Source organism: Podarcis pityusensis (assembly GCF_964106645.2).
Source record: "Podarcis pityusensis genome assembly, chromosome: 4".
In the NCBI taxonomy this organism is placed as follows: domain Eukaryota; kingdom Metazoa; phylum Chordata; class Lepidosauria; order Squamata; family Lacertidae; genus Podarcis; species Podarcis pityusensis.
This window is the reverse complement of record NC_138027.1, coordinates 41,142,597-41,167,925: the sequence shown is the minus strand read 5'-3', so window position 1 is coordinate 41,167,925 and position 25,329 is coordinate 41,142,597. Positions and strand designations below refer to the sequence as shown.

Genomic DNA, 25,329 nt, shown 5'->3' with positions numbered 1-25,329 from the left:
CTTTGCCTCATGACAAATATTTTTGTTCTTGGCTGAATCTAGTCAATTTATAGTCTGAAGCCTTTCCTTTCCATAAGGCTCAGGAAAGTGGGTACAATCTGTCTGCATGTGTTCATGTGTGCCTGCATGTCTTTTTCCTTCAGGGTTCTTAACATGCTGCTGAGGTAATGAGTCGTAGAGGTGCTTCTGAATAAGGACAGCTTAATGCTGACTACCATGTACTGGTGCAATCCAGGGCTCAGTGGTAGCCATTCTGAGAGCATGGATAGCATCCTTCTCCTGGCAGAGATGCACAGCCTGATAATATTTTCAGAATAGCTGCCACTGTTACGGAGGGCACAGCAAGCCTTCAAATTTAGATTATCTATTTTAACACTACAATATACAGGATAGGGTTGTAAGTGTTCAATCTCTGCTCTGCATCAACATATCTGGTTTTGTTATACTTGTATTGATAAGGCACCATCAATGTACACTGCACTTTACAGACCTATTAACAGTAGGTCCTGCCTCTAGAATATTGAAGTAAATATAAGCAATATAGGGTATGATGGGAAACAGCAGAGAAAGAGAAGAGCGGGAGGGATGTGTTGGAATAATAAGGTATAAACTTGAGCAAATGTAGCCCACTATGCATTCTTGGACTTCATTTAATTTAGGGGTGAGTCCTACTGTGCCCAGTTCAAATGGGAAACTGCAAAGATATGCATTGGGGGCACTATGTATGACAATTACATTGGCAAATGATGAGGAATTAAGAAAACTCATCTGTAACATACCTAGCATAGGTTTTGCATGATGGCCAAAAATATCCTTAGGAAGTGACTCATACCCGGTCTTGCCTCTGTTGTACTTTGTTCTACATAACAGCTTTGTATGATGCCATTACATTGCACCTAACAATTATGGCTTCAGCTTGCACTTTTCTGATGCGCTGAGGCAACTAGCAATGCTAATGCACAACAAGAGATTCTGCAGCATTGGTACAGCTTGAGCCCAACTTGTTAACATTCACCATAAAAAACTGCTGGAAATTCTGACTACGGTGTTCACTATGCAAAGCCCATCTGTACTGTGTGGGTACTGGGTTACAGATAAAAATAAAAACAAGAGTCAGACTAACAGATGTATTGCTGCATAAATTTACATTGACTAGACTTCCTCCTCACCAGAGACATGAAAGGTTACTTATATAGATATAGATAGATATACTGTAGATATACAGATACACACACACCATAGCTGTCAAGTGTCCCTTATTTGAAGGGACAGTCCCTTATTCCAGCGCCATGTCCCGCTGCTGTCCCTTATTGATGGATGTCCCTTAAATGTCCCTTAAATGATGTCCCTTAAATTTCAAAGGAAGCAGCTCCTCTCCCTCCCTCCCTGCCAGCCAGGGAGGAGGGAGGCTCCAACTGTGTTGCTTGGCTGTGTTGCTCACCCAATAAGAAGTCTAAGAAAGACTGGGGGGTGGAGCTTGCATGCCTTGTGTGTGGCTAGTTAATGCAAGCTGAGGAGGGTTTTGAATGCTGGACGCCATTTTGTTGTACGTGCTGCTGCAAACTTTGCAGTGCAAAGCCAGGCCGGGGAGCCATCTTAAGTTGAGGCTGCATAGGCCTTGTGGTGCATGTGATTCAGATTCTATTCAGTTGAACCTCTGGTTACAAAGTTGGTTGGACAGTGTTCTCGAAGCTACCAGCATGAGTTTGACCAGACTGCAGGAGGACAGGAAGACTGGAGTGCCTGGAACAGGTGAGGCTGCAGGTCCCTTATTTTGGCTGCTGGTCCCTTATTTTCAAGGCTGCTGGTCCCTTATTTTCAAATCTGTAAGTTGACAGCTATGACACACACACACACACACACACACACGGCTAAAGAACCGAGGAGACGAGTGTAACTAATGGGGCCAAACAGTCCTGAAATTCAAGAGTCTGGAGCATTTATGCGCAGAGCCAAAACAACAAAATGACCAATGCACAGCAGTAGACCCAGGTAATACTACACTTTGTTTTTACTGTCTGCGGTTTGCTAAGTGACAGAGTCCCAATTAAAACCAAACTGAATATACTCAAGTTGGACTTTCTGTTACTGTTGAAGTGTGGTTCAAACAAAAGATAACATTGAAGCTCCATTGGCGATCCCGACAGCTTTTTCTTTCTTAAAGAGTAGCCATGGGATCCCCAGTTTGGATCAGGGATTCAAATATTCCCTCCCTGAAGCTATTAGCCACAGAATAGGAAAATCTTCCCCACACCATGGCTGACTGCAGCTTCAGGAGGGGGGCAATAAACATTATTTGCACAGGGGCAAAGAACTAAACTCCCATTCTGGTATCTAAATGTTCTTGAACCACAATCTAACAGACAGCTAGTTAATTTTATCCAGCATAGAGATGAACTGATAAGAAAAGTTTGTCCAGTTAAAAGTACAAGGAGCCCTCTCACAAAACAGGGTTGCGATCTTGAAATAGTTTGCAGGTTCAAACCCAATGAGCCAAGATGACTGAAATAAGAAAGGGTGGGAGGTTACCCTCCAATACCAATAATTCATTCCAGGGACTGTGAATGCATCAGCCCAAATGCATACCTCTCCCTTTTTTTGTATGTTTAATCTTTATTTGGATGGGGGGTGTATTCTTACTTTTCATTTGACCTCCCCACCACCACCACCACTTGCCAGTTTCATAATACGTTTCGATCAAAATAAATATATAGCGGGGCGTGCCAGGTCAAACTTAGCAAGCCAAGAAGGTGAACTTGAAGAATTCCATGACTCGCTTGGAGAAATTCACAAGAGGCAAACCTTTGAGGAGCAAACAAGCTCCGAGGTACCGTGGTGGGTATAGGCCTCAGATTATTATAAAAGCATTTCACCCAACAGCCCCATGAAAACACTCTGCAACTTCCCTGCGAATTAATCTCAAAGACGTGAAAAAAGAAGAATGCGCTTGGCTAACTTCGGGTCACTTTAATTATTATTTTTTTTTTATCATTCTCATTCCCCTCAGCGAATCCCGGCTTTCCCTCGCCGCCAGCCGCGCGCACGTGGAGGCTCTGTCGTCTGTGCAGCGGGGCCCAAAGGGCGGCGCGCGTTCGGCCTCTCCTTTATAAGAGGGGAGAAGGGGAAGGAGGCGGACGTGCTGCTCCTCTCTGCTTCGGCCGTTTGCCCCGAGCGCGATGCCTAACCGCAAAGGCGCGCGCAACGCTTATTATTTCTTCGTGCTGGAGAAGCTCCCGGAGCTGAAGCGGCGGGGCCTGGCCGTGACGGGCGTGCGGGATGCTATCCCGTTCTGTTCCGACGACTGGGCGGTGAGCGGGGCGAGGCGAGGCGGGCCTCCTCTCTCTCGCCCTTCTTGGTCGGCGTGGGGAGCCGTGTTAGACCCTCCATGGAGTTGGATAACGTGTTTTTGATTCTCAAGGAGGGAGGGGGACAAGTTGTCGATAGTGGTTACGTATAAGCTGTTTGGGGAATTTAAACCCCCCATACACACCCCAGCTGAAGAATGAATGCTGTAAAATACTTTAAAAAACCAAATGTGAGGTCAACATTTTCATTAATTAGACCCTTTTTACCTCACTTTTCCTATCAAAGACTCATGGTGGCTTAGAATGAGCAACTTAAAAAAAAAAAAAAAAAGTTTGATGCTGACTTCAGTGGAGCCTTTAACTGCTATTGTAGTGATGGAGAGTGACTGGCTACCCTACCACTTAGGTTTGGTTTCAGCCCTCTTTTTAAAAAATGTCTGTTTGTAAAGAAATGGTGGACTCTTGTAAGGTGCATTCCCTAAATGGGTCTTTTTTCCACTGCTAGTCATATGCACAAAGAGGCATCTGCCAAGGTTTGAAAAAGTAGTCATGCCATGCTATTCACAATAATCCAACAGGTGAAAGATTGGAGAAACTAGAAAGATGACTAAAGTCAGTGCATAGAAATATACAGACTGCAGGTTGCAGATATACAGGTTGCAGACTTCCCAAATCCTTTGAATTCTTGGTATGTGAACAGGGTTTACACCCTTTAGGTACAACAGTCTTGCTTCAGGTTATGCTACAAGCACCCTGGGATATATCCAACTAAGTTGTACTCAGATTAGACCGTTTGGAATCAATGGATTGACATTTCTTAACTGTTGTCCAAGTCTGCTCTGAGTACTGTATGGCTAATATCAGATACCACTCATTTACTGGTGTGTGAACCACATTGAATTCTGTAGGCTAGGGCTTTCCTCTAGACAAGCTTGCAAAGTTCTGAGTGGTGGGAAAGTTGCTGAGCACAATCAACCCAAAGTTAATCACTTTTTAAAGTTAGGCTGACTTCTATGAGAGTTAAGATTGTTCTTAACTTTCCCAGTGGAATTACTGAGGCTTAAAAGCCTTAACTGACTGCATCGTGTTCAGTATCTTGGTGTTGTAGTGATGGGGGGAATTGCTTTAATTATGGTAGAGAAATAATGGCAAGCCCTTATGTTACACTGGTTTTACTTCAAGATGCTGACTGAGGAACAAAAAGAAAAGTATGCAGAAATGGCTCGTCAACGGAAAGCTAAGAAATCAGAAGTAGCAACAAAAGAGGTGAATGAATGAATCTGCAATAGGGAAAATCAGTTTTATCTTTTCAGAGGCAAGTTAGTAATTATATAATTATAGTATAAATTGGAAGAAAATCCCATTATAGTCTGTGGGAACAAAAGAAAAGTAACGTTGATGTGTTCGAAAGAAGGTTCTGAGTGAGCTGGTCAGTCACAGGTGTTGTATAGTTGTGATTATAATGAGCCCTTCCAAACAAGCCAGGTAGGTTTTTATGTTGCAGCTGTTCCTGAAATAGGAGGGTTGAATCCTTTGACAAAGTTCACATCCACACTATATATTTGAGACACGTGAGTTCCACCAAGGAATCCTGAAAATTGTAGCTCTGTGAAGAGTAAAGTACAGTTCCCAGGATTCTTTGGCGGAAATAAATGTGTGGTGTGGATGTGACCTAATAAGCAAACGTAACAATAGAATGCAGAGCTCAACGTTTATAATTCAAAAACGTGAGCCTTAAAACTGGTGATTGTGTTGTATGTTACTTTTTCTTCCTTCTTGTAAAAATAGATGGGAAGTCTGAATTGTAAACTTTCTAGTCTTGAAAATTGTGAGTTAATATTTAAATTAGATATATCACAGTGTAACTGTAGATAATCCACAAGAAGATTGTTTTTAGCATATGATGGCGTCCAGTGATGCCTATTTGTTTGCACAACTGAAATCTGCTTGTGAAATAGGACTTCCACTTGTTCTTCTTCCCAGTCCCCACAGAACCTGCTTTGGAAAGGTCCAAAATCCAGAGCAGATTTGCACTACACTAACTCCCACCCATAGGTTACAATGGAAGGTCTATAGGTGAGGTCAGTTCTTTTTATCTAAAAAAAAAAAAATGTTTAGGGATACTCTCATTTTCACTCAAGAAAATGACCGTTTTATAGTTCAAATTGAGGAAAATAAATAGTCATACCTCGGGTTAAAGACGCTTCCAGTTAATCTTTTCAGGTTGCGTCCTGCGGCGACCCGGAAGTAACAGAACGGGTTACTTCCGGGTTTCACCACATGAACAGACGCTCAGAATGACATCACACGCAATCGCGGCACGCACAGACGCAGGTTGCGTTCTGCTCATGATGCGAACAGGGCTCCAGAACGGATCCCGTTCGCATCCAGAGGTACCACTGTACAGTAAATGGACAGAAGTACAAAGATTCACAGAATATTTAGAGGTCTGCGTCCCCCCCAGCAAAAAAGTCCTGGGTGAGGTTTCATTCCATCCTACTTGAGAATATTTAAGGTTGCTGCTAGGATTGTGTCAAGGTGCCATTTTTGTGAGGGGCAAACTTCATTAGTATTCCATTGTGGTAATTTGGACCCCTGCCGCTGGTGTGGCTGCACATCACCTATGTGAAAGTGGGAGTTCATACAGATGTCACCTCGGTGTAAGCCCAGTACAGTGATACCTCAGGTTAAGTACTTAATTCGTTCTGGAGGTCCGTTCTTAACCTGAAACTGTTCTTAACCTGCAGCAGCACTTTAGCTAATGGGGCCTCCTGCTGCTGCCGCGCCACCGGAGCCCGATTTCTGTTCTTATCCTGAAGCAAAGTTCTTAACCTGAAGCACTTTTTCTGGGTTAGCGGAGTCTGTAACCTGAAGCGTATGTAACCCGAGGTACCACTGTAATAAGGTGACTTCATGGCAGGGGGGCTGTATGTTATGTGATTGGCTCATAGTTTGCAGGTTCTACAGGGCCAGGAGAGGAAAAGATTAGTCTTAGCAGTTTTAATTGGATACTACTGTAGTTGCTTTCCCTTCATTCATATATGATTAACTGATGGATTGTCTGCACTTTTCATAGCCACCCAGCCAAGTCCCACCACCTCTTCCCACATTTCCTTCCTCACAAACTGAGAAGAGAGTTTCTGCTGCAAGCCTCATTGGTCCACCTGGGAAGAGTGATAAAGGTAAATGATAGTTATATTAGTTCACCTGATCTGCCCAACCGCAATGTGTTCATTGTGACTGGAGACTGAGCTAGCAGGTCTGCTTTTTGTTGCTTCCAGGAAAGTGAGTGGTAATTGTGGGGGCAAGATATAAGTTGACTACTTATCTCAAGAACCGCCTGTTTCCATGTGAACCTACTTGAATCCTGAGATCATCTTCTAAGGTCCTTCTTTGTCTGTCCTCTCCATAAGTCCGGAAGGTGGCAACACAAGTGCAAGCCTTTTCTGCAGTGGCTCCCTGTTTATGGAATGCTCTCACCAGGGTTGTTCAGCTGGCACCTTTATACACCTTTAGGCGTCAGGCAAAAATGTTCCTCTTCAACCATGCCATTGGCTAATCAATATCCGATACCCTTTTAAATGTGGTGGGGGTTTGGGGGGGATTATCGGTTTGTCATTGTTCTTATTTTTATTATGTATTTTGTGTTTTTTATATTGTAATTTTATGTTGTGAACTGCTCAGATCTATGAATAAAGGGTGGTATACAGATTCAGTTTTTACTTTTGTAATTAATATTATAATCAGGAGTGTGGAAGTGGGGGAATTGGTCACCAGCTCAGGGGAGGCAAGAATGAATTATAATTATTATCCTTATTACTTATATGCCACCCATGTGACTGGGTTACCCCAGCCATTCTGGGTGGCTTCCAACAAATTATAAAACCACAGGAAAACATACATTAAAAACTTCCCTATACAGGGCGGCCTTCAGATGTCTTCTAGTTGTCAGGTATTTGTTTATTTCCTTGACATCTGATGGGAGGGTGTTCCATAGGGCGGGTGCCACTACTGAGAAGGCCATCTGCCTGGTTCCCTGTAACCTCACTTCTCACAGTGAGGGAACCGCCAGAAGGTCCTCAGCACTGGACCTCAGTGTCCAGGCTGAACGATGGGGGCGGAAACATACCTTCAGGTATACAGGACCAAAGCCTGAGTGCAGGACAGAGTTCAAATAAGGAGGAGGTGAAAGTACTGAACCTGGTGGAATAGAGGCAGTGGGTGGTAGAGCATTGAGAGTGGGGACTCCAAATAAGAAACTAAAGCTGCTACAGGATTTGATGTTGAAATAAGAAGTTATTGAAGCCCAATGTAATCCTTAAGAGTTGTTGTCTACATGCCTTGATCAAAAAGTTCATTGGAACATTCAGGAGCAGCATTTTGTGTCCATGACATTTTGGTCCTTCTGATGCTTATGGTACAAGCAATTTGCTTTGGTCTGATGGTTATGGTGACCCATGAAGTATCTAGTGGAGCTCTTAACATGGGCAGGTAGTTCTAGTTCTCCCAGATATTCCAACTGCTTATGCATTGTTTTTTAGTGACACTCAACTGCAGCATATTTGTGACAAGGCTCATCATTTTACAAGTAATGTTGCAGTTACTGGCACATGGCGCTGCTTTTAAATCATCCGTTCTTCCCTCTCCAAATGTATAAAACATCCAAAATCTCCTGGTGACTTCTCTGGTAATGCCTGAATGGCTGTATGCAAGGCACTTTTTTGGTAGTGATTTGTAAGCCACTTTGGAGGATTTCTTTGACTGCAGAGCAGGCTAAAACATCATTCAGTAACTAAGGGGGTAGCTGAAAGTTTGCTAAGCAGGTTTAGAAGGATTCACTGCCTGTGACTAGCCACCAGTTGATATGTAAAGATGGTATGATTTTGGGTTTTTTGTACTTTTGCAAACTTAGGCTTTCCTCAGCCTGTGATACTTCCCCTAGTGCATTGGTGGTATAATGTGGGATGCGTAGGGATCCATACAGAACAAATTTAACAGAAAGAGTTTTCTAGTGTTACATAGGATTCACTGACACATTTAAAGCAATAGATCTAAGATGACACTTTCCAATTCTCTTGGTGTCAGCAGTGGCTTTGTGAGTTCTGAGGTTGCATCTCAACATCCCAGACAAGTTTCTGTGATGTTTTTAGGCTCAACTCAGGGAAAATGTAGTCTCTGATCTACCAGAAAACTATCTTTTGAGATGGCCTCCATTGTTACTCAACTGCCAAAAAACATGCGTAATTAAACAGATAATGTCTACTACTTTGTGGGGAGTGGACCACTATTGACCACTTTTTCAGTGTAGACACTGTCTTATCTGAGGTTTCTTAACCACTTTTGTATTATAAAGAATGATATTAGCCTTGGTTTTATGATCTGAGATTGCTGCATCGTTATAAGCAGACTGTTGTGGCTGTAGCAGGTTGGGGATGGAACACCACATGACAATTCAAAACTTGGCTACATTACCTCTTTAAATCCCATTTCCCCTCTCAAGGACACTAGTTTGCTACAAGTTGCTGGGAATTATAACTCTGTGAGAGATAAACTACAGTGCCCAGAATTCTTTGAGAGGGGAAATATGCTTCAAAGTTATAATGTGCATGCAGTCCGGTTGAGGGCTGCTTGGAAATTGGAGTTGCAGGTAAGTGACTTAGTTTCATGATTTTTTTTCAGTGCTACAGGTATACATTTTACTCCAACTATTTTACTTTTTTGTTATAGTAATAATAAAAAACAAATACTCTCCACTAATATTCTTAATACAAAATCTTGTTTCAGTTGTACTTGAAACCACATTCTTCTACCTGAATATCTTCAGCCATGGAGTTCTACCCTCTCATTGCAAACAACGTTTCCTTCCTTGCGAAATTGGATGTGTGAAGTATTCACTAAAAGACGGCATAATTGCAGAGTTTCATCATTTTTTAGATCCTGGTGAGCTTTTGGAATCAGAAGAGATGAAATTTGTCTTTCATCTGTGCGGGGGTGGGGGTAGGGAGAAGATATGCAGGATTCTGTTTGTCCAGGACAGTTAATTTGTATGCATTCTTGCACTATGAAAAAATAAAAATGGCTTCATATAGTGGACAAAACCACATTGACAGCATTACTTAATGAAGAAATGAAACTTAACTGGAAACATTCCTTGTGTCAGCAGAAGACATGAACTGTCCAAATCAATATGTTCGTATGTTGTGCATTTTTAATCTCTGTGTTACGAAAGATACATTATAAAGAAATAAAATTGTACTTCTAGACAAGTATTTGGACACTGATTTACTATTCTGTAGGAAAGCAGAAAATGGTGTATTATAACCATGAAATCCTACAGACAGCTTGGTATTGCATAATAAAGCCTGAGTTCTTTTTGGTTTTTTGCAGGAGAGGTGCCAAGGGGATTTCGCTTTCATTGCCAGACAGCAAGTAGGTATTGGGCAAGAGATGTGGAACCTTTGGATTGGCAGCATTTTTTTATAACCCACATATAGACTTCCAATTATTTTTTAATTATTTTAAAGAACAGTTCTTATGCCAGATATCCTATGGCATTTTATTTGTATCTTGTTTATTATTATTTATACAAAATATTTTTATATCACACTCATAAAATATCAGAGCAATTTACAACAGTATAAAAACACAAACTATTAAAAGAAGGACAAAGCAATCTTTAAAAGGACTGGCTACTCAATAAAAAATTTAAAGATTGTATGGGCCTGTTTCCGTAACAAAGCTTAGTATGTCTTCCCAAGTAACATGTTGAAGTTATGCTCTTAACCAGACTCATACTCATGCATTCATTTAGGTTTCAGTCATTCACTTGTGTTTCCAAATAATAAGGGTTAGACATTGCATACACCACCTTGCCCAAATCTTTGGGGATGGAAGATGAAATTAAAGTATCTGGACTGCAGTGTTAGTGGTGTTTGCTGTCTGGTTTGCCCTAATCTCTGGTTCAGTAATATTTTACACAGAGTAGTTCAGTTCTTGAATATTCGGCAGTATATTAGCTGCCTTGGGACTGCTGGTGAATGGCAGGCATGTAAATAAATAGGATCCTTGGGTAATCATTTACCTTTCTAGACAGCTAGTGAAGTTCAACCATTGACAGGCCTTGACTGACCTGCACTTGGTTCAACCAGACATCTTGGGTCTAACAATCTTCCTTTACATTGGTGATAAACCCTATCTCACAGGGTTGTTGCAATGATAAAATGCTTGAAAAAAAACCAGACAAGTTCTTGAATGATATATTTAGGTGTTTTTAGTGAAACTGATATATTAATCCTGCGAATTGTAACTAAAGTTAAAAGTACAAATGCGTGTGAAATAAGGTGTTTCTTCTGAAAAGCCCTGACAAGGCACTTTGATTTTCTCTTAGGTGATGCTACACATAGGATTCCCCTATCTGGCTTTGAGCTTGTAACTGCAAATCATTCTGTTGTGTTACGTGAGCTATACTCATTTATTCAGCCACGGTGGGGCGCCTGGCCACCTGTGTATTGTAAGGTATAATGTAACATTTTTAGACTTTAATGGCTCTCTGCTTTTCAGAAGAGGTCAGAACAAAAATCTCTACCCACATGCTTCAGTTAGCCTTTTCCCTGGTTAGCTGTGGTGTGTGTGTGTATAAAAATATAGGTGACCTCACCTCAAGTAAGGTTGGAGTACACAGATGTTTTAACTTTTAAGCTGTCCATTGACAATCTCTGTAGCATAAGGGCTTCACATAAAGATTTCCAGTTTTGAGGCCTTTCCTTAAGGATATTTCGTTGGTACAAAGTGGTGTCTACATTCAACCTAAAAGAGCGTATAGTTGTATTCCTGAATTGTTGTTCTCCAAGGCAGACCAAATACCTATGGAGAGTTCTTTTGGCTTTGGTCAGATTATGTATCAAACAGCTGTAGACAGGAAAAATTCCTGTTTCGGTGTTGGAGCAGATACCCTTATCAATAATAAGTTTTCTCACATATCAGGAAACCTTAGCCATAGAGGTCTTATAATAAGAATATGTAGTCTAGATTTATTAATTCTGTTTATTTGATTGTATAATGTATACTTAAAACTTCTTTTGCAGTCTTCGGACCAATTTAGGGTCAACTGGTGCCTGCAGCATATGGCTAGAGAAGTGGGTAAGAAAATTTTCCTTTATAACAGGAAATAAGTTAATATTCAGATACAGTCTCTGCTGCTCCTAAAACTTACTTTTTTATAATAGGCACAGTTAATAATCTGGAGAGTCTCTGTGTGGAAGATCTTGTTGTGGAGCTGTATTATCAGAAGCTTCAAAAGGAGCCTTCTAAGGCATGGGTGTGTAACTCCCTGGATGCCTCCATGTGGGATTACTCCAGCAATACTAGGTATAATATATAGCTCTAAAAATCATAATAACTGCTGTACCTACCTGAACCACAGTGACTTGACTACTATGAGATGAGAGTCTGTTATGACCAGGAAAAAATGTGATTGACAGATTCTCCATAGTTGTACATTACACAAAACTATGGCTTAGTGTTTGGGGCAACCCAGTCAGATGGGTGGGGTACAAATAAATTATGGTGCTATAAGCGTGCATGTTGAATGCTAATCTAAAGCCTTGCACTCATTTCAGAAAAGAGTTTGAGACATTAAACTAAGGTTTAGACTCATTGAAATTGATGAATATGCTTGTGTTTGGTTCATTAATTTCAATAGGACTGCTCTTGAGTAAAATTTGGTTGAAAACACCCATAGAGCTATTTTGTAGTTTTTAAAAAATATTTAGTAGTTTTTAAAGTCTATTTTTTTTAAAATATTTTTTATTGCTTTTTTTTCCAAATAGAAATACAAAGTCAGTTGTACAAAGAAATAACAAAAAAGAAAAAGAAAAAGAAAAAAATCATCCTTTCAAAGCATTTTTTCATAACCAACCGGACTTCCCCACGTCTCCCTCACCGTGCGTTCTTTACAATAAAATTTTTCAGCAAATTATGACCTTATTTCGTACATTCTTTTGTTCTTTCAAATACTTATGGTTTACGTTTAAAATACTTATTTTCAATTTACACTAATAACATATATAATATTCTTTTAAACATTTGTCCTTCCTTTATATCACTTAGTTTCCCATACCTTAATCTTATTGCTGGAGCTGAATTTCCCTAATCATGCGAGTTCTTAACATTCATATAACTTGTAAAATTTTTGTAAATAATCTTTAAATTTTTTCCAATCCTCCTCTATTGCTTCTTCTCCCAAATCTCGGATCCTGGCAGTCATCTCGGCCAATTCCATGTAGTCCATCAATTGCGTCTGCCACTCTTCCAGTGTGGGTAAATCTTGGGTCTTCCAGTATTTTGCGATGAGAATCCTTGCTGCTGTAGTTGCATACATAAAAAAGGTTCTATCCTTCTTTAACACCTTCTGGCCGACAATGCCCAATAGGAAGGCCTCTGGTTTCTTAGGAAAGGTGTACTTAAACACCTTCTTTAACTCATTATATATCATTTCCCAGAAGGCCTTCACTTTTGGACAAGTCCACCAGAGGTGGAAGAATGTCCCTTCAGCCTCCTTACATTTCCAACATTTATTATCAGACAAGTGATATATCTTAGCAAGCTTGACTGGGGTCATGTACCATCTATATATCATTTTCATAATATTCTCTTTCAAGGCATTACATGCCGTGAATTTCATACCAGTGGTCCATAACCTTTCCCAGTCCTCAAACATAATGTTGTACCCAATGTCCTGAGCCCATTTTATCATGGCTGATTTGACTGTCTCATCCTGAGTGTTCCATTTAAGCAGCAAGTTATACATTCTCGAAAGTACCTTGGTCTTTGGTTCCAACAATTCTGTCTCTAGTTTCGATTTTTCCACCTGGAAACCTATTTTTTTGTCCAACTTAAAAACCTCTTGAATTTGAGCGTAGTGAAGCCAATTTTGCACCTTATTCCTTAATCTTTCATAACTCTGCAGTCTCCAAGTTTCTCCTACTTTTTCTATAATTTCCCCATATTTCGGCCAACCAACCTCCATATTAGGTTTTTTCCGGGCCTTAGCCTCTGCTGGTGAGAGCCACCTCGGAGTCTTACCTTCTAGTAAGTCCTTGTATTTTATCCAGACCATAAATATTGATTTTCTAACAATATGATTTTTGACCATTTTATGGACCTTTACCTTGTCGTACCACAAATATGCATGCCAACCAAAAGCATTGTCAAACCCTTCCAGATCTAGGACATCAGTGTTCTCAAGTAATAACCAATCTTTCATCCAGCAGAAGGCCGCAGCTTCATAATATAGTCTCAGGTCTGGCAGGGCAAACCCCCCTCTTTCTTTCGAATCAGTTAATATTTTAAACTTTATCCGGGGCTTTTTGCCCTGCCAAACAAACTTGGATATATCCTTCTGCCACTTTCCAAAACATTCCACTCTGTCCACAATCTGTAGGGTCTGAAACAAAAATAACATTTTCGGCAATACATTCATCTTTATAGCTGCTATTCGGCCCAACAAGGAAAGTTTCAATCTTGACCAGATTTCCAAATCTTTTTTGATTTCCAACCAACATTTTTCATAATTGTCTTTAAATAAATTCAAATTTTTAGCTGACAAGTGGACCCCTAGGTATTTCACTTTTTTTACCACACTTAGTTCTGTTTCCTTCTGAAACCCATCTATTTCCAAAGATGTCAAGTTTTTTCCCAAAACCTTGGTTTTTTGCTTATTCAACTTAAATCCCGCCACCCGACCAAACTCATAAATCAGTTCTAATACTCTTTTTGTACTAGATTCTGGCTCCTGTAATGTTAAAACCAAATCATCTGCAAAAGCTTTCAGTTTATATTGTTTCGCTCCGACCTGTACTCCTTGTATCGACCGGTCCTCCCTAATCATGTTCAGTAACACCTCCAGGACTGAAATAAATAAAAGAGGGGATAGTGGGCACCCTTGTCGTGTCCCTTTTTCAATTTTGAACTCCTCTGTCACCACATTGTTCACTATCAATTTAGCTTTTTGCTCAGAGTAGATTGCTTCTATTCCATTTTCAAACCCCCGCCCCACTCCCATCCCTTCCAGGTTTCTCTTCATAAACATCCAAGAAATGTTGTCAAAGGCCTTCTCCGCGTCAATAAAAATTAACACAGCTTTCGTATTGATATTAGTTTGTAAAAGTTCCAAAATATCAACAATGTTCCTGGTATTATCAAACAAATGTCTCCCTGGGAGAAAGCCTGCCTGGTCCTTGTGAATTACTTCATTAAGTATTTTTTTAAGTCTACTTGCCAAAATGTCAGCAAAAATTTTGTAATCCACATTTAGGAGTGAGATGGGACGGTAGTTCTTAAGTTGAGTCTTTTCAGTTTCCAGTTTAGGTATCAAAGTGATGAAGGCTTCTTTCCACGTTTCCGGTGCCCTCCTCCCCTCCATAATCTGGTTACAAACCTCCATTAACGGTTGCGTCAAGTAGTCTTTTAATGTCTTGTAGTACTTGGAGGTAAGTCCATCTGGGCCTGGAGACTTGCCTAGTTGCATATTCTGAATGGCACCCTCAATTTCCTGTTGTGTTATTCTATAATTCAGGATTGTCCTCTTCTCCTGAGATAGTTTTGGTAAACCATTTGCTTTTAAAAATTTATCTATCTCAGACACTTCCTGAGGCCCTTGTGTATAAAGTTTTTTGAAATATTTCTGGAAACACTTTCTAATTTCTTCTGGTTTCTGAATGTTTCTGCCTTCCACCTCTAGATTGGTGACAAAGTTCAGTTTTTGTCTCTTCTTCAACTGCCATGCTAGCAGTTTTCCACATTTATTTGCCGATTCAAATGATCTTTGTTTCATTTGTTTAATTTTCCATTCCACTTCTTGGTTTATCAATTTCGCATATTGAGCTTGGTGGAATTTGATTTCTCTTAAAACCTCTTTTGATTTTGGTTTTAATCTCAATTTTTTCTCTCCGTCTCTTATCTTCTCTAGTATCTTGTCTTTTTTTCCATTCCAAAGTTTTTTCTTAATTGTATTCTGTTGAATCAGAAACCCCCTCATTACAGCTTTACTTGCGTCCCAGATTGTTCTCTTTTCCACCGAAGTGTTCAAATTAATTTCAAAATAGTCCTTTAAAGTTTTTTGGGCCTTCTTCACAATCTCCTGATCTCTTAGTAGGGTGTCATTCATTTTCCATCTGAAAGAACCGGTTGGAGTAAGTCTCAATTCCACTTTCAAAGCATTATGGTCGGAGCAAGTCTTTGGACAGATTTCCACTTTTCTGATCTTAGGTGCCAGTCCTCTAGTTGTCCATATTTGGTCGATTCTTGTCCATGATAGGTGGGCCTCAGAAAAGAATGTTCCTTCTTTACCCAGGGGATTCCTTGTCCTCCATATATCAATCAGGTCCATATTGTCAGTTAGTTCAAAAAAAGTTTTAGGTAGTCTGCCGTCTTTAGTTAAATTTTGATTTTGTGACTTATCCATGTGAGTAGAAACCACCCCATTCATATCACCCATCATTATGATGTTGGTATAGTCCAGATAGTCCAGCATTATCTCGTGCAGCTTCTTGTAAAATTCCGATTTCCCCTCATTTGGTGCATATATTCCTAAAATCAAGAATTTTTCTCCCTGTGTTTGTATTTCAATTGCCAAAATTCTTCCTTGCTCATCTTTAAATAAAAATTTCGGTGACAAGTTCTCCTTTGCGTAGATTACCACTCCTCTTTTTTTAACTCTGTCTGATGAGATAAATTCTTGGCCTAATCTTTTGTTAATTAGCACCTTCCTGTGGAGTCTAGTCACATGCGTTTCCTGCAAGCAGATAATATCCAATTGTTCTTTTTTCAAAATATGAAAAATCTTTCGTCTTTTTTCCGGGGAATTGCCGCCATTTATATTCCAACTGTACAGCTGCAGAGACATCCTGAATCAATCTGTTGTTCCTATAATGGGGTGTCTTCTTTTTCTTCTGGACCCGAGGGTGTAGGTATCGGTGTTATTCCAGGCAGTGGCGGTGGCCAAGAGGCTGCTGCTCCCTTCTGAAGGTCTTCTCCGTGGTCGTGCAGGAACTTCTGGTTATCTTCTGATGTTTTGATCTTAATTTTCTTTCCTTTAAAATTAAAAGATAAACCTTGGGGGAACTCCCACCTATACGGAATCGCGTTTCCTCTCAGTAGTCTTGCTAGGTCTGTATATGTAGTTCTGAGATCCAAAAGTTGTTTAGGAATATCTCTATAAAATTCTGCTCTTTTACCTTGGATATCAAGTGATTTCTTAAAGTGGAGGCCTAGTATTTTATCTCTCTCCTGCTTGGATCTCAAAATAATCAGTCTGTCTCTGGGCTTATCCCTCCTCACGACTCTTCCCAATCTAAACGCAGTTGTGATCTTGAAATCTTTGTCCTCTTCTATACCCCAGAACTTAGAAAATTCTGCTGTCAGATAACCAATTAAATCTTCCTGTTCAAGCTCTGGAATAGCTCTTATTCTCAGATTATTTTCCCGGTTTCTCAATTCCACCATAGACAAGTAGTTTTTAAAGTCTAAACAGCCAGATTTTTCTACAATGAAGGTGGGTATCATTGAATGAGTTATTTGCTTCTATAGGCCAAGCAGGATTATGCGAGTTTCAACTGGCACCCTGTGTGGGATAGTGCCTCTACACATTCTAGTCCTACCTAGCTTTGAGCAGCCGGCCTCAGAGTTGTACCAAATGTTTCACTTTGCCTATTTCTATTCTCTCTTGCCATGTAAGAAAAAGCTATTGAACATTCTTCACTACTCTCTTCCACAAACCCCCTGGATTGTCCTCTTAAAGCACTTTATACTGTGATAGAGGGTTGGGAAAATTAATGTTTCTGTCTTGAAGAAGTTTCTAATGCCAAACAGTGGAGTAGATGAAAAAAAAGGTAAGTTGTTTGTCTAGAACTTGAAAATGTCTTACTGTTGAAGCATATACAGTGGTACCTCGGGTTACATACGCTTCAGGTTACAGACTCCGCTAACCCAGAAATAGTACCTCGGGTTAAGAACTTTGCTTCAGGATGAGAACAGAAATTGTGCTCCGGCGGCGCAGCAGGAGGCCCCATTAGCTAAAGTGGTGCTTCAGGTTAAGAACAATTTCAGGTTAACTACGGACCTCCGGAATGAATTAAGTACTTAACCCGAGGTACCACTGTATTTGAAACTCAACATTCATGATGAAAGTATTATTTCTACTTAGGTGCAAGTGGCATGAAGAAAACGATGTAGTGTTCTGTGCTCTTGCTACTTGCAAGAAAATTGCGTGAGTATGAAAATACAGTGAATATCTTAGAATGTTTTTGCATCTTAAAACTATTTTGGACATTAGTTTCATATCCAATGTCTGGGGTCATCTTGTCTCTCTTTCAAGTATAACCTGTTGGTTCTTTTGGATATTCTTTAGTAAGCATTTTGTCGGCTGCATTTGAATGAAGGAGCAACTGATGTGATTTTGTGGCACTTCTGCTATTATAGGAAGAAAGGAATTTTAAAGATCCAAATAAAATAAAATCTATTTCTTTCTGATTAAGTTTTCCAAGTGTCACTTACTAGACAGGTCAGTTGGGAAAAACTTCAGGTTTGCATTGCCACCAAAAAGGTCTCTGAATTTTGAGTATCTTTCATGAGGAAGAATTTTTTTACCTTGCATTTGCAAACTTTGTTGTGGTTTATTTATTTTGGAGGAGGATGTGCCACACATATGCAGAGACCAGTTTTAACACACACACACACACACACACACACACACACACACACACCTGATTCATCCAAACTGGTTGCCCGAGGCCTTAACTAGAAGGGGCTTGAGAAGCAGCAACTTGTCTCTCAGACAACTCAAAAGATCTTCCCCTTTCTGCTGTCTCTGATAGGCTGATACCTGCAGTTTAATAACCTGGGCCTGCAAGTAGTTCTTTGGGAGGTTATAGTCTCTGCTCATGGCAGAGGGGTTCTTCAGGTCCCAGTTTCTGTAGGCTCCTGCTGCTATTCTCTTGGAAGAAGTTGCTAAAAGGAACGGCTTTTTATTGCCTCCTGGCTGATTTTCCTTCTTTAGCTCACCCAAATTGGTTGCACCCCCACAGTTCAACCACTGCCTCCTATCACAAATTATGTTCCTGTATCCATGGTCTTGGTGCAGTATATTGCCAGTAGTATGTAGTTTTAAAATTTCTGTTCAGCTTGTGGAAATGATAACACATCTTCATGTTGGTGTTTTCCTGTCCAATATAGATACTGTATCAGTAATTCCTTAGCCAATATGTATTGTGTCCAGCTGACTGCATCTCACTTACCCTTGTGTGAGAAGGACTCCCAAAACGCAGCAAATCCTAAAATGGTGGTTCTGGATGCTGGACGTTTCCAGGTCAGCCTTGTTCATTTAACAGATTTGTTCTTCTATATCTTATCAGTAACATTTCTGGAGTGTACTTGGAAATGTAGGGTGAAATCATGATATATGCTCAAAAATAATCATATAATTATTATTTTACAAACACTTTTATTTGACCAATATGTCTGTTTAATTATGTGCAGAATATTAATACATCCATCAATAGGCACATTAGGCAGATATTCCTTATGCACTATATCCATCTTTTCTTTGTATACAAGGGTGTCCTGAAAACCTGGTGAATGAGTCAGTGAAAGACTTATCTCTGAATGTGTGGGTGATCTTGTCTTTTTTGCATTACAGAAAATGAGGGCTGCTGAGCGCACTGGAAATGAAAGGTACTTCCAATCTCTTAATGAGGAACAAGGTGCTGCCTCTTGTACTGGTGAGTGATTATCTATGTTGGAAAATTAAACATAATGAAAATGAGTTGCTGTTAGAATCATTACTAGTGTTTCACACCTGTATTTCTGTCAAAGAAAATGTGCCTGTATACTGATAAGTCCCAACACATTCTTTGCTGATTCTTTTCTGGAGTTTTGAGTGTTCCTGCTCACTGTAGTCTACCACTAAAATATCTGCATAAAGGAAATGTAATGAAGCTTGTATGTTTAAACAGTCACAGAATTTCTCTGCAGTGATACTGGCTAAAATTTTAAGAAGGCATTCTCCTTGAGTGAGTTGCTCCTCCACTCACGTTATAACTTACTTTTATCATTTATATACTGTCCTTTGTAGACCTCATGTGAGCCAGTGTGGTGTAGTGGTTAAGAGCGGTGGTCTCGTAATCTGGGGAACCGGGTTCGCGTCTCCGCTCCTCCACATGCAGCTGCTGGGTGACCTTGGGCCAGTCACACTTCTTTGAAGTCTCTCGGCCCCACTCACCTCACAGAGTGTTTGTTGTGGGGGAGGAAGGGAAAGGAGAATGTTAGCCGCTTTGAGACTCCTTAAAAGGGAGTGAAAGGCGGGATATCAAATCCAAACTCCTCCTCCTCTTCTTCTTCTTCTTCTTCTTCTTCTTCTTCTTCTTCTTCTTCTTCTTCATGGCAGGTTCTGCATTGATTTTATTTAGTTGAATATTAAAATCAGTTAAACCATCAAGTTATTTACCTTCCTTGATAACAAGCATATTATGCATAAAGGGCCTGACAAAAGTTGGCATCTAAAACTGTAGGTTTGGCACCAAATGAATTTCCAAGGGAAGTGAATTTCAAAACTGGGGTGTTAAAACTGAGAAGTCTTGCTGTCAAGATACTAGGAGATCTCAAGTTACAGAATTGAGGAGGAAGATTGTCTTTTGGGTAACTTTGTCCTAGGCCTTAAAATGCTTAGTCTGTGAAGACTAAGACCTTGAATTTGACTCAGTAGCTAATGCCAATGTTTAAAGACTGGTGTTACATGGTCCCAAGACCTTGTTGATCACCACAGCAGTTGCAACTTCAAAACTTTCTTCCTTCAAACTCATCAGTAGAGAAGCAAGGCTCTTTCTACCCCCATATTCACCCCCCCCCCAATTTTACCTGTTTAATTCTATAGTCTGTGCCATCTGGATACTTGTTGAATGCCATAGTGTACATTAAGTGCTCGACTTGTGGCAGCAAACTTCCTCCATTACGACCAACCACCATGTCATCCTGTGGTCACAACTGCTGTCTTTTCTTCCTAAAGCAAGGAGCATAAAGTAGACAACTGCTCCCATTGCCAGAGGCCTGTGAGATGAGCATTCCAAAACAGGTCCACAAGTGCCAGCTAAGCAGTTGCACTCAATATCGGCACCCATTTCTGTTACAGATCTCTCTGCGGTGCTGCACCTTCAAGACATGGTTGCTTGTACTAGGGCAGTCTCCTTTAGCCACATGAAAACACCCACCTTGGCTTAACCCACCTTGGTATCAATCTTGGCTTTAGTACCGAAGATGGAGATTACTAGATGTGGATCACTGTGCCAAGGCTATTTTGATAAAATAAAATGCGGCTCTTGCTATTTTATCACTTCTCCATGATTATAAAGGCCTCAATTGAAAGGAAGAAACTGTAGGCTTTGCACGGAAGGTAGAGCAAAACCTTGTGATTCCACTTCCCTTACCAGTTTTATAGAAGCTACTTAAACTGTTGTGACTCTCCTGTGAACTTATTTTTTGAAATTTATGATAGAAAATATCTAGCTGTTGGTGTTGAGTGTAAATTAGGATTTAATTATCATGGCTTCTGTGTTATATATTGACACATGCATTGTTTGCTTAGGTCAGCATCCTTCAGGAGTGAAAACAACAGGTGAAACAACTACTAGGCGTGGAAGAGGAATTGCCCGATTTCTGGAGAGTGTCTCAAAGCAGTCCAGCAGTTAGACATTTGCAGTACAGTGCCTCCCATTCAGAACAGCTCTGCATATAATGATTCCCACCATCTTTGGGAATATAAATACTTTATATTTCCTTGGTCTGTCATGTGTTAAATATTATCTTTGTTTAATGAAAAAAGCCATTCTAATCCCATTGCAAGGGGTAAAATTTAAGTTTTTAAGATAACAAATGTTATTGTGAGTTGTGAAATATTATTTTTTTATGTAGGAATTATTAGGAGAAACTTGAAATAATGAAGTCAGTAGGATAAGAGATTAGATAATGAAACCAGAAGGGCAACTTTGTGAAATGATGTCTGGATTTTTAAGTTCGGTTGTGTCTTTTCTTTAGAGCAAAGCCTACTGGTACCTTACTGAAGTAAACCTTTGCTAAGGAACCAGTTGCAATTATGTTTGTTTAATTCTAGGATTTGTTATTCTAGGATTTGGTATGGTACCAATTATATATTGTTTTTGTCAGAGGGGCAAGGTTTTGGTATAAAGCCCTTAAATTAGCCAACAATAGAAGCAACATAATTTTTTTGGTAAAACTTGCAATCAGGTAATATCTCCCTCACAAAAGAAAAAAACCTATGAAGTTCTATAAAGGTACTACAATGATGTACTTTAAAAGTGGTTTTAAAACCATCTTTTTCCTTTCTTTTGTGTTATACATACATTCAGTCATTTAGTACAGAAAGCTTCTAAATCTTAACTATGATAGACCAGCTTGTGTGTTTAATTAAACACTTCTTTCCAATTTGATTTGGCATGTTCTGTCTGTTTGTGGTTCCGAATGTAGTATGGTATTGTCAAGTGCAGAAAAGGAAAACTCAAATGCTAAAGTTATTTAAACTGAGATGAAAACAAATTTTAGATTGCATTGTTTGAAGGACAGTCATGCACTGAAGAAACATGTAACTAGAATATAGATCTGTAAAAGTAACTTAGGGGAAATTAGATGTATGAAATGCATCCTTGCTTCCTTGCTGTGATAAGGAATAGGCTATTGGTCCAGTGGGAGTGGACATCAAATCCTCTCCCTCTGACCCCCATCCCAATTGCAGATACTGCAATTTCTGATGTCAGATTTGTGCCCTTTCGTTTGCATAGAAACCAGTCTGCTGTGCGTAAAAGGCAGTAGGACATTGTTGCTATAAAAATCACATTGGAAAATGCACATGTGAATGAACCCCTGTTAATTGTAGAGTAAATTACTAAGTTGTGTTGCAGAGTTGACATCTGGATCTGCCACAGAGTCAGGTTTCTGGATTTGCACCTTTTCTGGCTTTTTGCTGGAGATGAGGAGCAGTTTTAGGTTAGGGGGCCATCTGTAAGCCAGTACAGGCCTGCTTCCAAGGCCAGTGAGAGGGTGAGATGTAGATCATTGGTGATACATTTCAGTGATTTCAGCTGTGAACTACAAGCCACAAGAAGCGGTGGTCTGCCCTTTTCTGTTCTGCATCTGTCCTGTAGACCAGGCATGGAGAGCCTTTGGCCTTCTAGAAGTTGTTGAACTACAACTCCTGGTCATGCTTGCTGAGGATGATGGGATTTGTAATTCAACAACATCTGAAGGGCCGAACCTTCCCCACCCTTTCTGTAGACAACCATTGCTGGATACTAATTTGGCCTTGTTCAGCTGCTGCTGGCTTTTTCTACTTCTCATGGATATTGTAGTTAGAGGACTGCCTGTTATAAATTATTTCATTCTCACTGTCAAAGTCCAAACAGATGCAATTGCTTCTGTAACTTGTTAAAGTCACAGTTCTTGCAACCCATTCAATTCCTTGCTGCAGTGAGGTTTCCAATGCATTAAAGTGTTTTGGACTAAAGTGGGTGCTGCAGTGCACTCATGGGTACAGAAATTGGCCTTATATTCTACTACTTTTATCTCTGCAGCACTTGGAAGACAGAGTCTCAGGTATTTATTCATGCGCTATCTAGTCACCAGATATATATTTGCAGTACAGTTTCTTCCCTATGTTATCCTTCAGCCACCATGCTTGCTTTGTACTTTTGCTACAAAATGGGATATACAAAGAACAAGTTTGTTGAGGCCCTTTTCTAAGAGAGAGAGAGAGAGAGAGAGAGAGAGAGAGAGAGAGAGAGAGAGAAACGGTAGACACCTGTAGCTTCCTAATTCTTACAGAAGAGTGTTGAATCAAACCAGTAGGGACCTGGCTGCAGTTGGGCATATGCTTGCAGCAGGTGAAGGCTGGTTCAGCTGGTCTCGAGGTATCATGCCACCTCCATTCTGTCATTAGTTGGCCTACACTCACAGCTGTGTAAGTAGGGAACGAGGAAGATAATCAGAAACTCCCCTAGCAATCTCTTGAGCAGAAGGCATCATTGTCAGATGAATCTCTGAGGCACCTCACCAAAAAGGGATGTTCCACACAAGAGCTTACACTCCTACATGTATAGATGCCTCAAGCATATAGCAGCTCTTTGCTCCAAGGGTTTGCTGTACCAAATGGCAGTCCCTACCACACTTCTTGTACCAGTGCTGCTGCTGCTGCCACTACCTAGAAACAACTGGCTTGGGTTAGCTGGGAGGAAGGAAAAGTTAGCTGCCACTATTTTTTTGTGACTTTCTAGTATCAGTAGGGGGTGGGGGTGATATATGAAGCAGGCCTATGTATAGTCTCGATATTTAGCCCCATCACAACTTGTATGAAGTGCTGAGTTTGGGTATCTTCTCAAGTACTGTATCTGATAAGGAGCTTGGGTGGAAATGCTTAGTGTGCCAGCTGTGCCCATTCTTGGAGATGTCTGATCTGGCCACAGTGGCACATGCCTTAGTTACACTCCATTTAGATCATAGTAATGTCCCCTAAATGGGGCTGCCTTTGAAAAGTGCTCAGAAACTTCAACTGGCTCAAAGAGCTTCAGCCAGGGTGTTGACTGGCGCTCATAGAGATCACACTACTCCCTTGTTACAACAGCTGCACTGGCTACCAGTCTGTTTTTGGGCACAATTCAAAGTACTGGTTTTGACCTATAAAGCCCTGGATGACTTAGGTCTAGGCTATCTAAAGGAAATGGGGAGAGGGTTTTCGCAGTGGCTGCTGCCTAGAGAAGCTAGATTGGCTCCCTCCAGGCAAAGACTATTATTCCAGGAGGTCTTTCAGAATTGACTGTTTTTAAAGTGGTCTTGATAGTGTGCTGTACTGGGGGGGAGTGTAACCTGCAATTCAATAGGTTTTTTATATTTTAAAAAATTCCATATATAGCTTAATTACTTTTTTTAAAAAAAACTTTAAATGTTAAGCTGTGTGTATTTTATATCTGTATTTGGTCTACTTTTTGTGACCTGCTTTGAGTCCCAGTTCTCGGGGAAAGGTGCAGAATGAATGAATGAATGCACACTCATTGATTTCAGGATGAAAACTGGATGGAGCTGTAGTTTGTATCTTTAATAGTAGATACACAGTTTAATTTTTGGGGAACTTTGTCTGGAAACCTCTCCCTAATGCCCCGTGTGTAATGAGGTAAATGAGTCCTTTATCTGTTTTTATACATTCCAGGATTGAGCTGAGGCACAAATTAAGTCCTTGGGCAATAAGGCCTAAGGCCTAAAACGACTCAACTGGGCTGTGAACTAGGCTACGTTGCATAATTATCAGCAGCCAAATGTATAAATAAGCTGTGTCCATGTGCACCTGAAAGCAATTACAGGCAGCATCTTTGCAAACGAGGGAATTTTATTCCTAGCTGATAGCTGAGTGTGACAAACATAGAACTAACTAGCTTGTCATCTGAAGGAAGAGTCTTCTGTACAGCATGACAGCTGGAAACTTACTGAGAAGAGATCTGAGGAGGAAACTTTGGAAAGTGCTCATTTAGACTTTTGATTCAGTGGCTATTGCTTGCTTGCCTGCCTGCAAGGTATTGTCTGCGATATCCATGATATCCTGATAATACCCAAGCAGCTAATGAGAGTTGCTTTATAAACTTCTTTAAAGGAGTACAAAGAATGCTATTATTAACTTAACCTTGCATTATCTCTGTTCCCTCACTTTTTCCAAGCTCTGACTTAAACCCTCGCAAGCTATTGTAATTGCTACTTTCAGGCAATTCCACACCCCCAGGACAGCAGGTGAAGCCAGGATGTGAGTTTCTTCCAGATCTCCTTTTAGTGGAGCAGCATGTAGTACCAATTCTCCTGGTTTGTTGTTTTTGTGCATTTGTATGACCATCAAAGTTGTCTGCCCCAGAAAGTTCAAATGAAACAAGCACAATGTCTTTGGGCTGCAATAGAAACCTATCACAGGCCAGAAACACGCACA

General features: G+C 40.3%; 1 protein-coding gene across 2 annotated transcripts; it reads left to right on the top strand.

Annotated features, from left to right (window-relative positions):
- The first annotated feature begins 3,038 nt into the window (after nucleotides 1-3,038).
- MAEL (maelstrom spermatogenic transposon silencer) lies at nucleotides 3,039-21,802 on the top strand. 2 transcript variants are annotated; one of them, XM_081001538.1, is made up of 12 exons: nucleotides 3,039-3,308; nucleotides 4,488-4,571; nucleotides 6,382-6,487; nucleotides 9,090-9,245; nucleotides 9,693-9,734; nucleotides 10,693-10,820; nucleotides 11,390-11,444; nucleotides 11,531-11,672; nucleotides 17,509-17,571; nucleotides 18,537-18,669; nucleotides 19,000-19,081; nucleotides 20,941-21,802. In XM_081001538.1, the coding sequence occupies exons 1-12, from the start codon at nucleotides 3,177-3,179 to the stop codon at nucleotides 21,042-21,044; spliced, it is 1,227 nt and encodes a 408-aa protein (XP_080857664.1). In that variant the 5' UTR covers nucleotides 3,039-3,176; the 3' UTR covers nucleotides 21,045-21,802. The 2 variants fall into 2 exon arrangements, with proteins under 2 accessions (XP_080857664.1, XP_080857665.1); XM_081001539.1 differs by lacking the exon at nucleotides 3,039-3,308 and adding an exon at nucleotides 3,388-3,535.
- Nucleotides 21,803-25,329: the final 3,527 nt, after the last annotated feature.

Excerpts from the sequence above, each read along its gene's own strand:
- MAEL (XM_081001538.1), top strand. The coding sequence starts at position 3,177 with ATGCCTAACCGCAAAGGCGCGCGCAACGCTTATTATTTCTTCGTGCTG. Across the intron at positions 4,572-6,381 it reads CAGAAGTAGCAACAAAAGAG|CCACCCAGCCAAGTCCCACC; the intron begins GTGAATGAATGA and ends CACTTTTCATAG. Across the intron at positions 19,082-20,940 it reads AGGTGCTGCCTCTTGTACTG|GTCAGCATCCTTCAGGAGTG; the intron begins GTGAGTGATTAT and ends TTGTTTGCTTAG.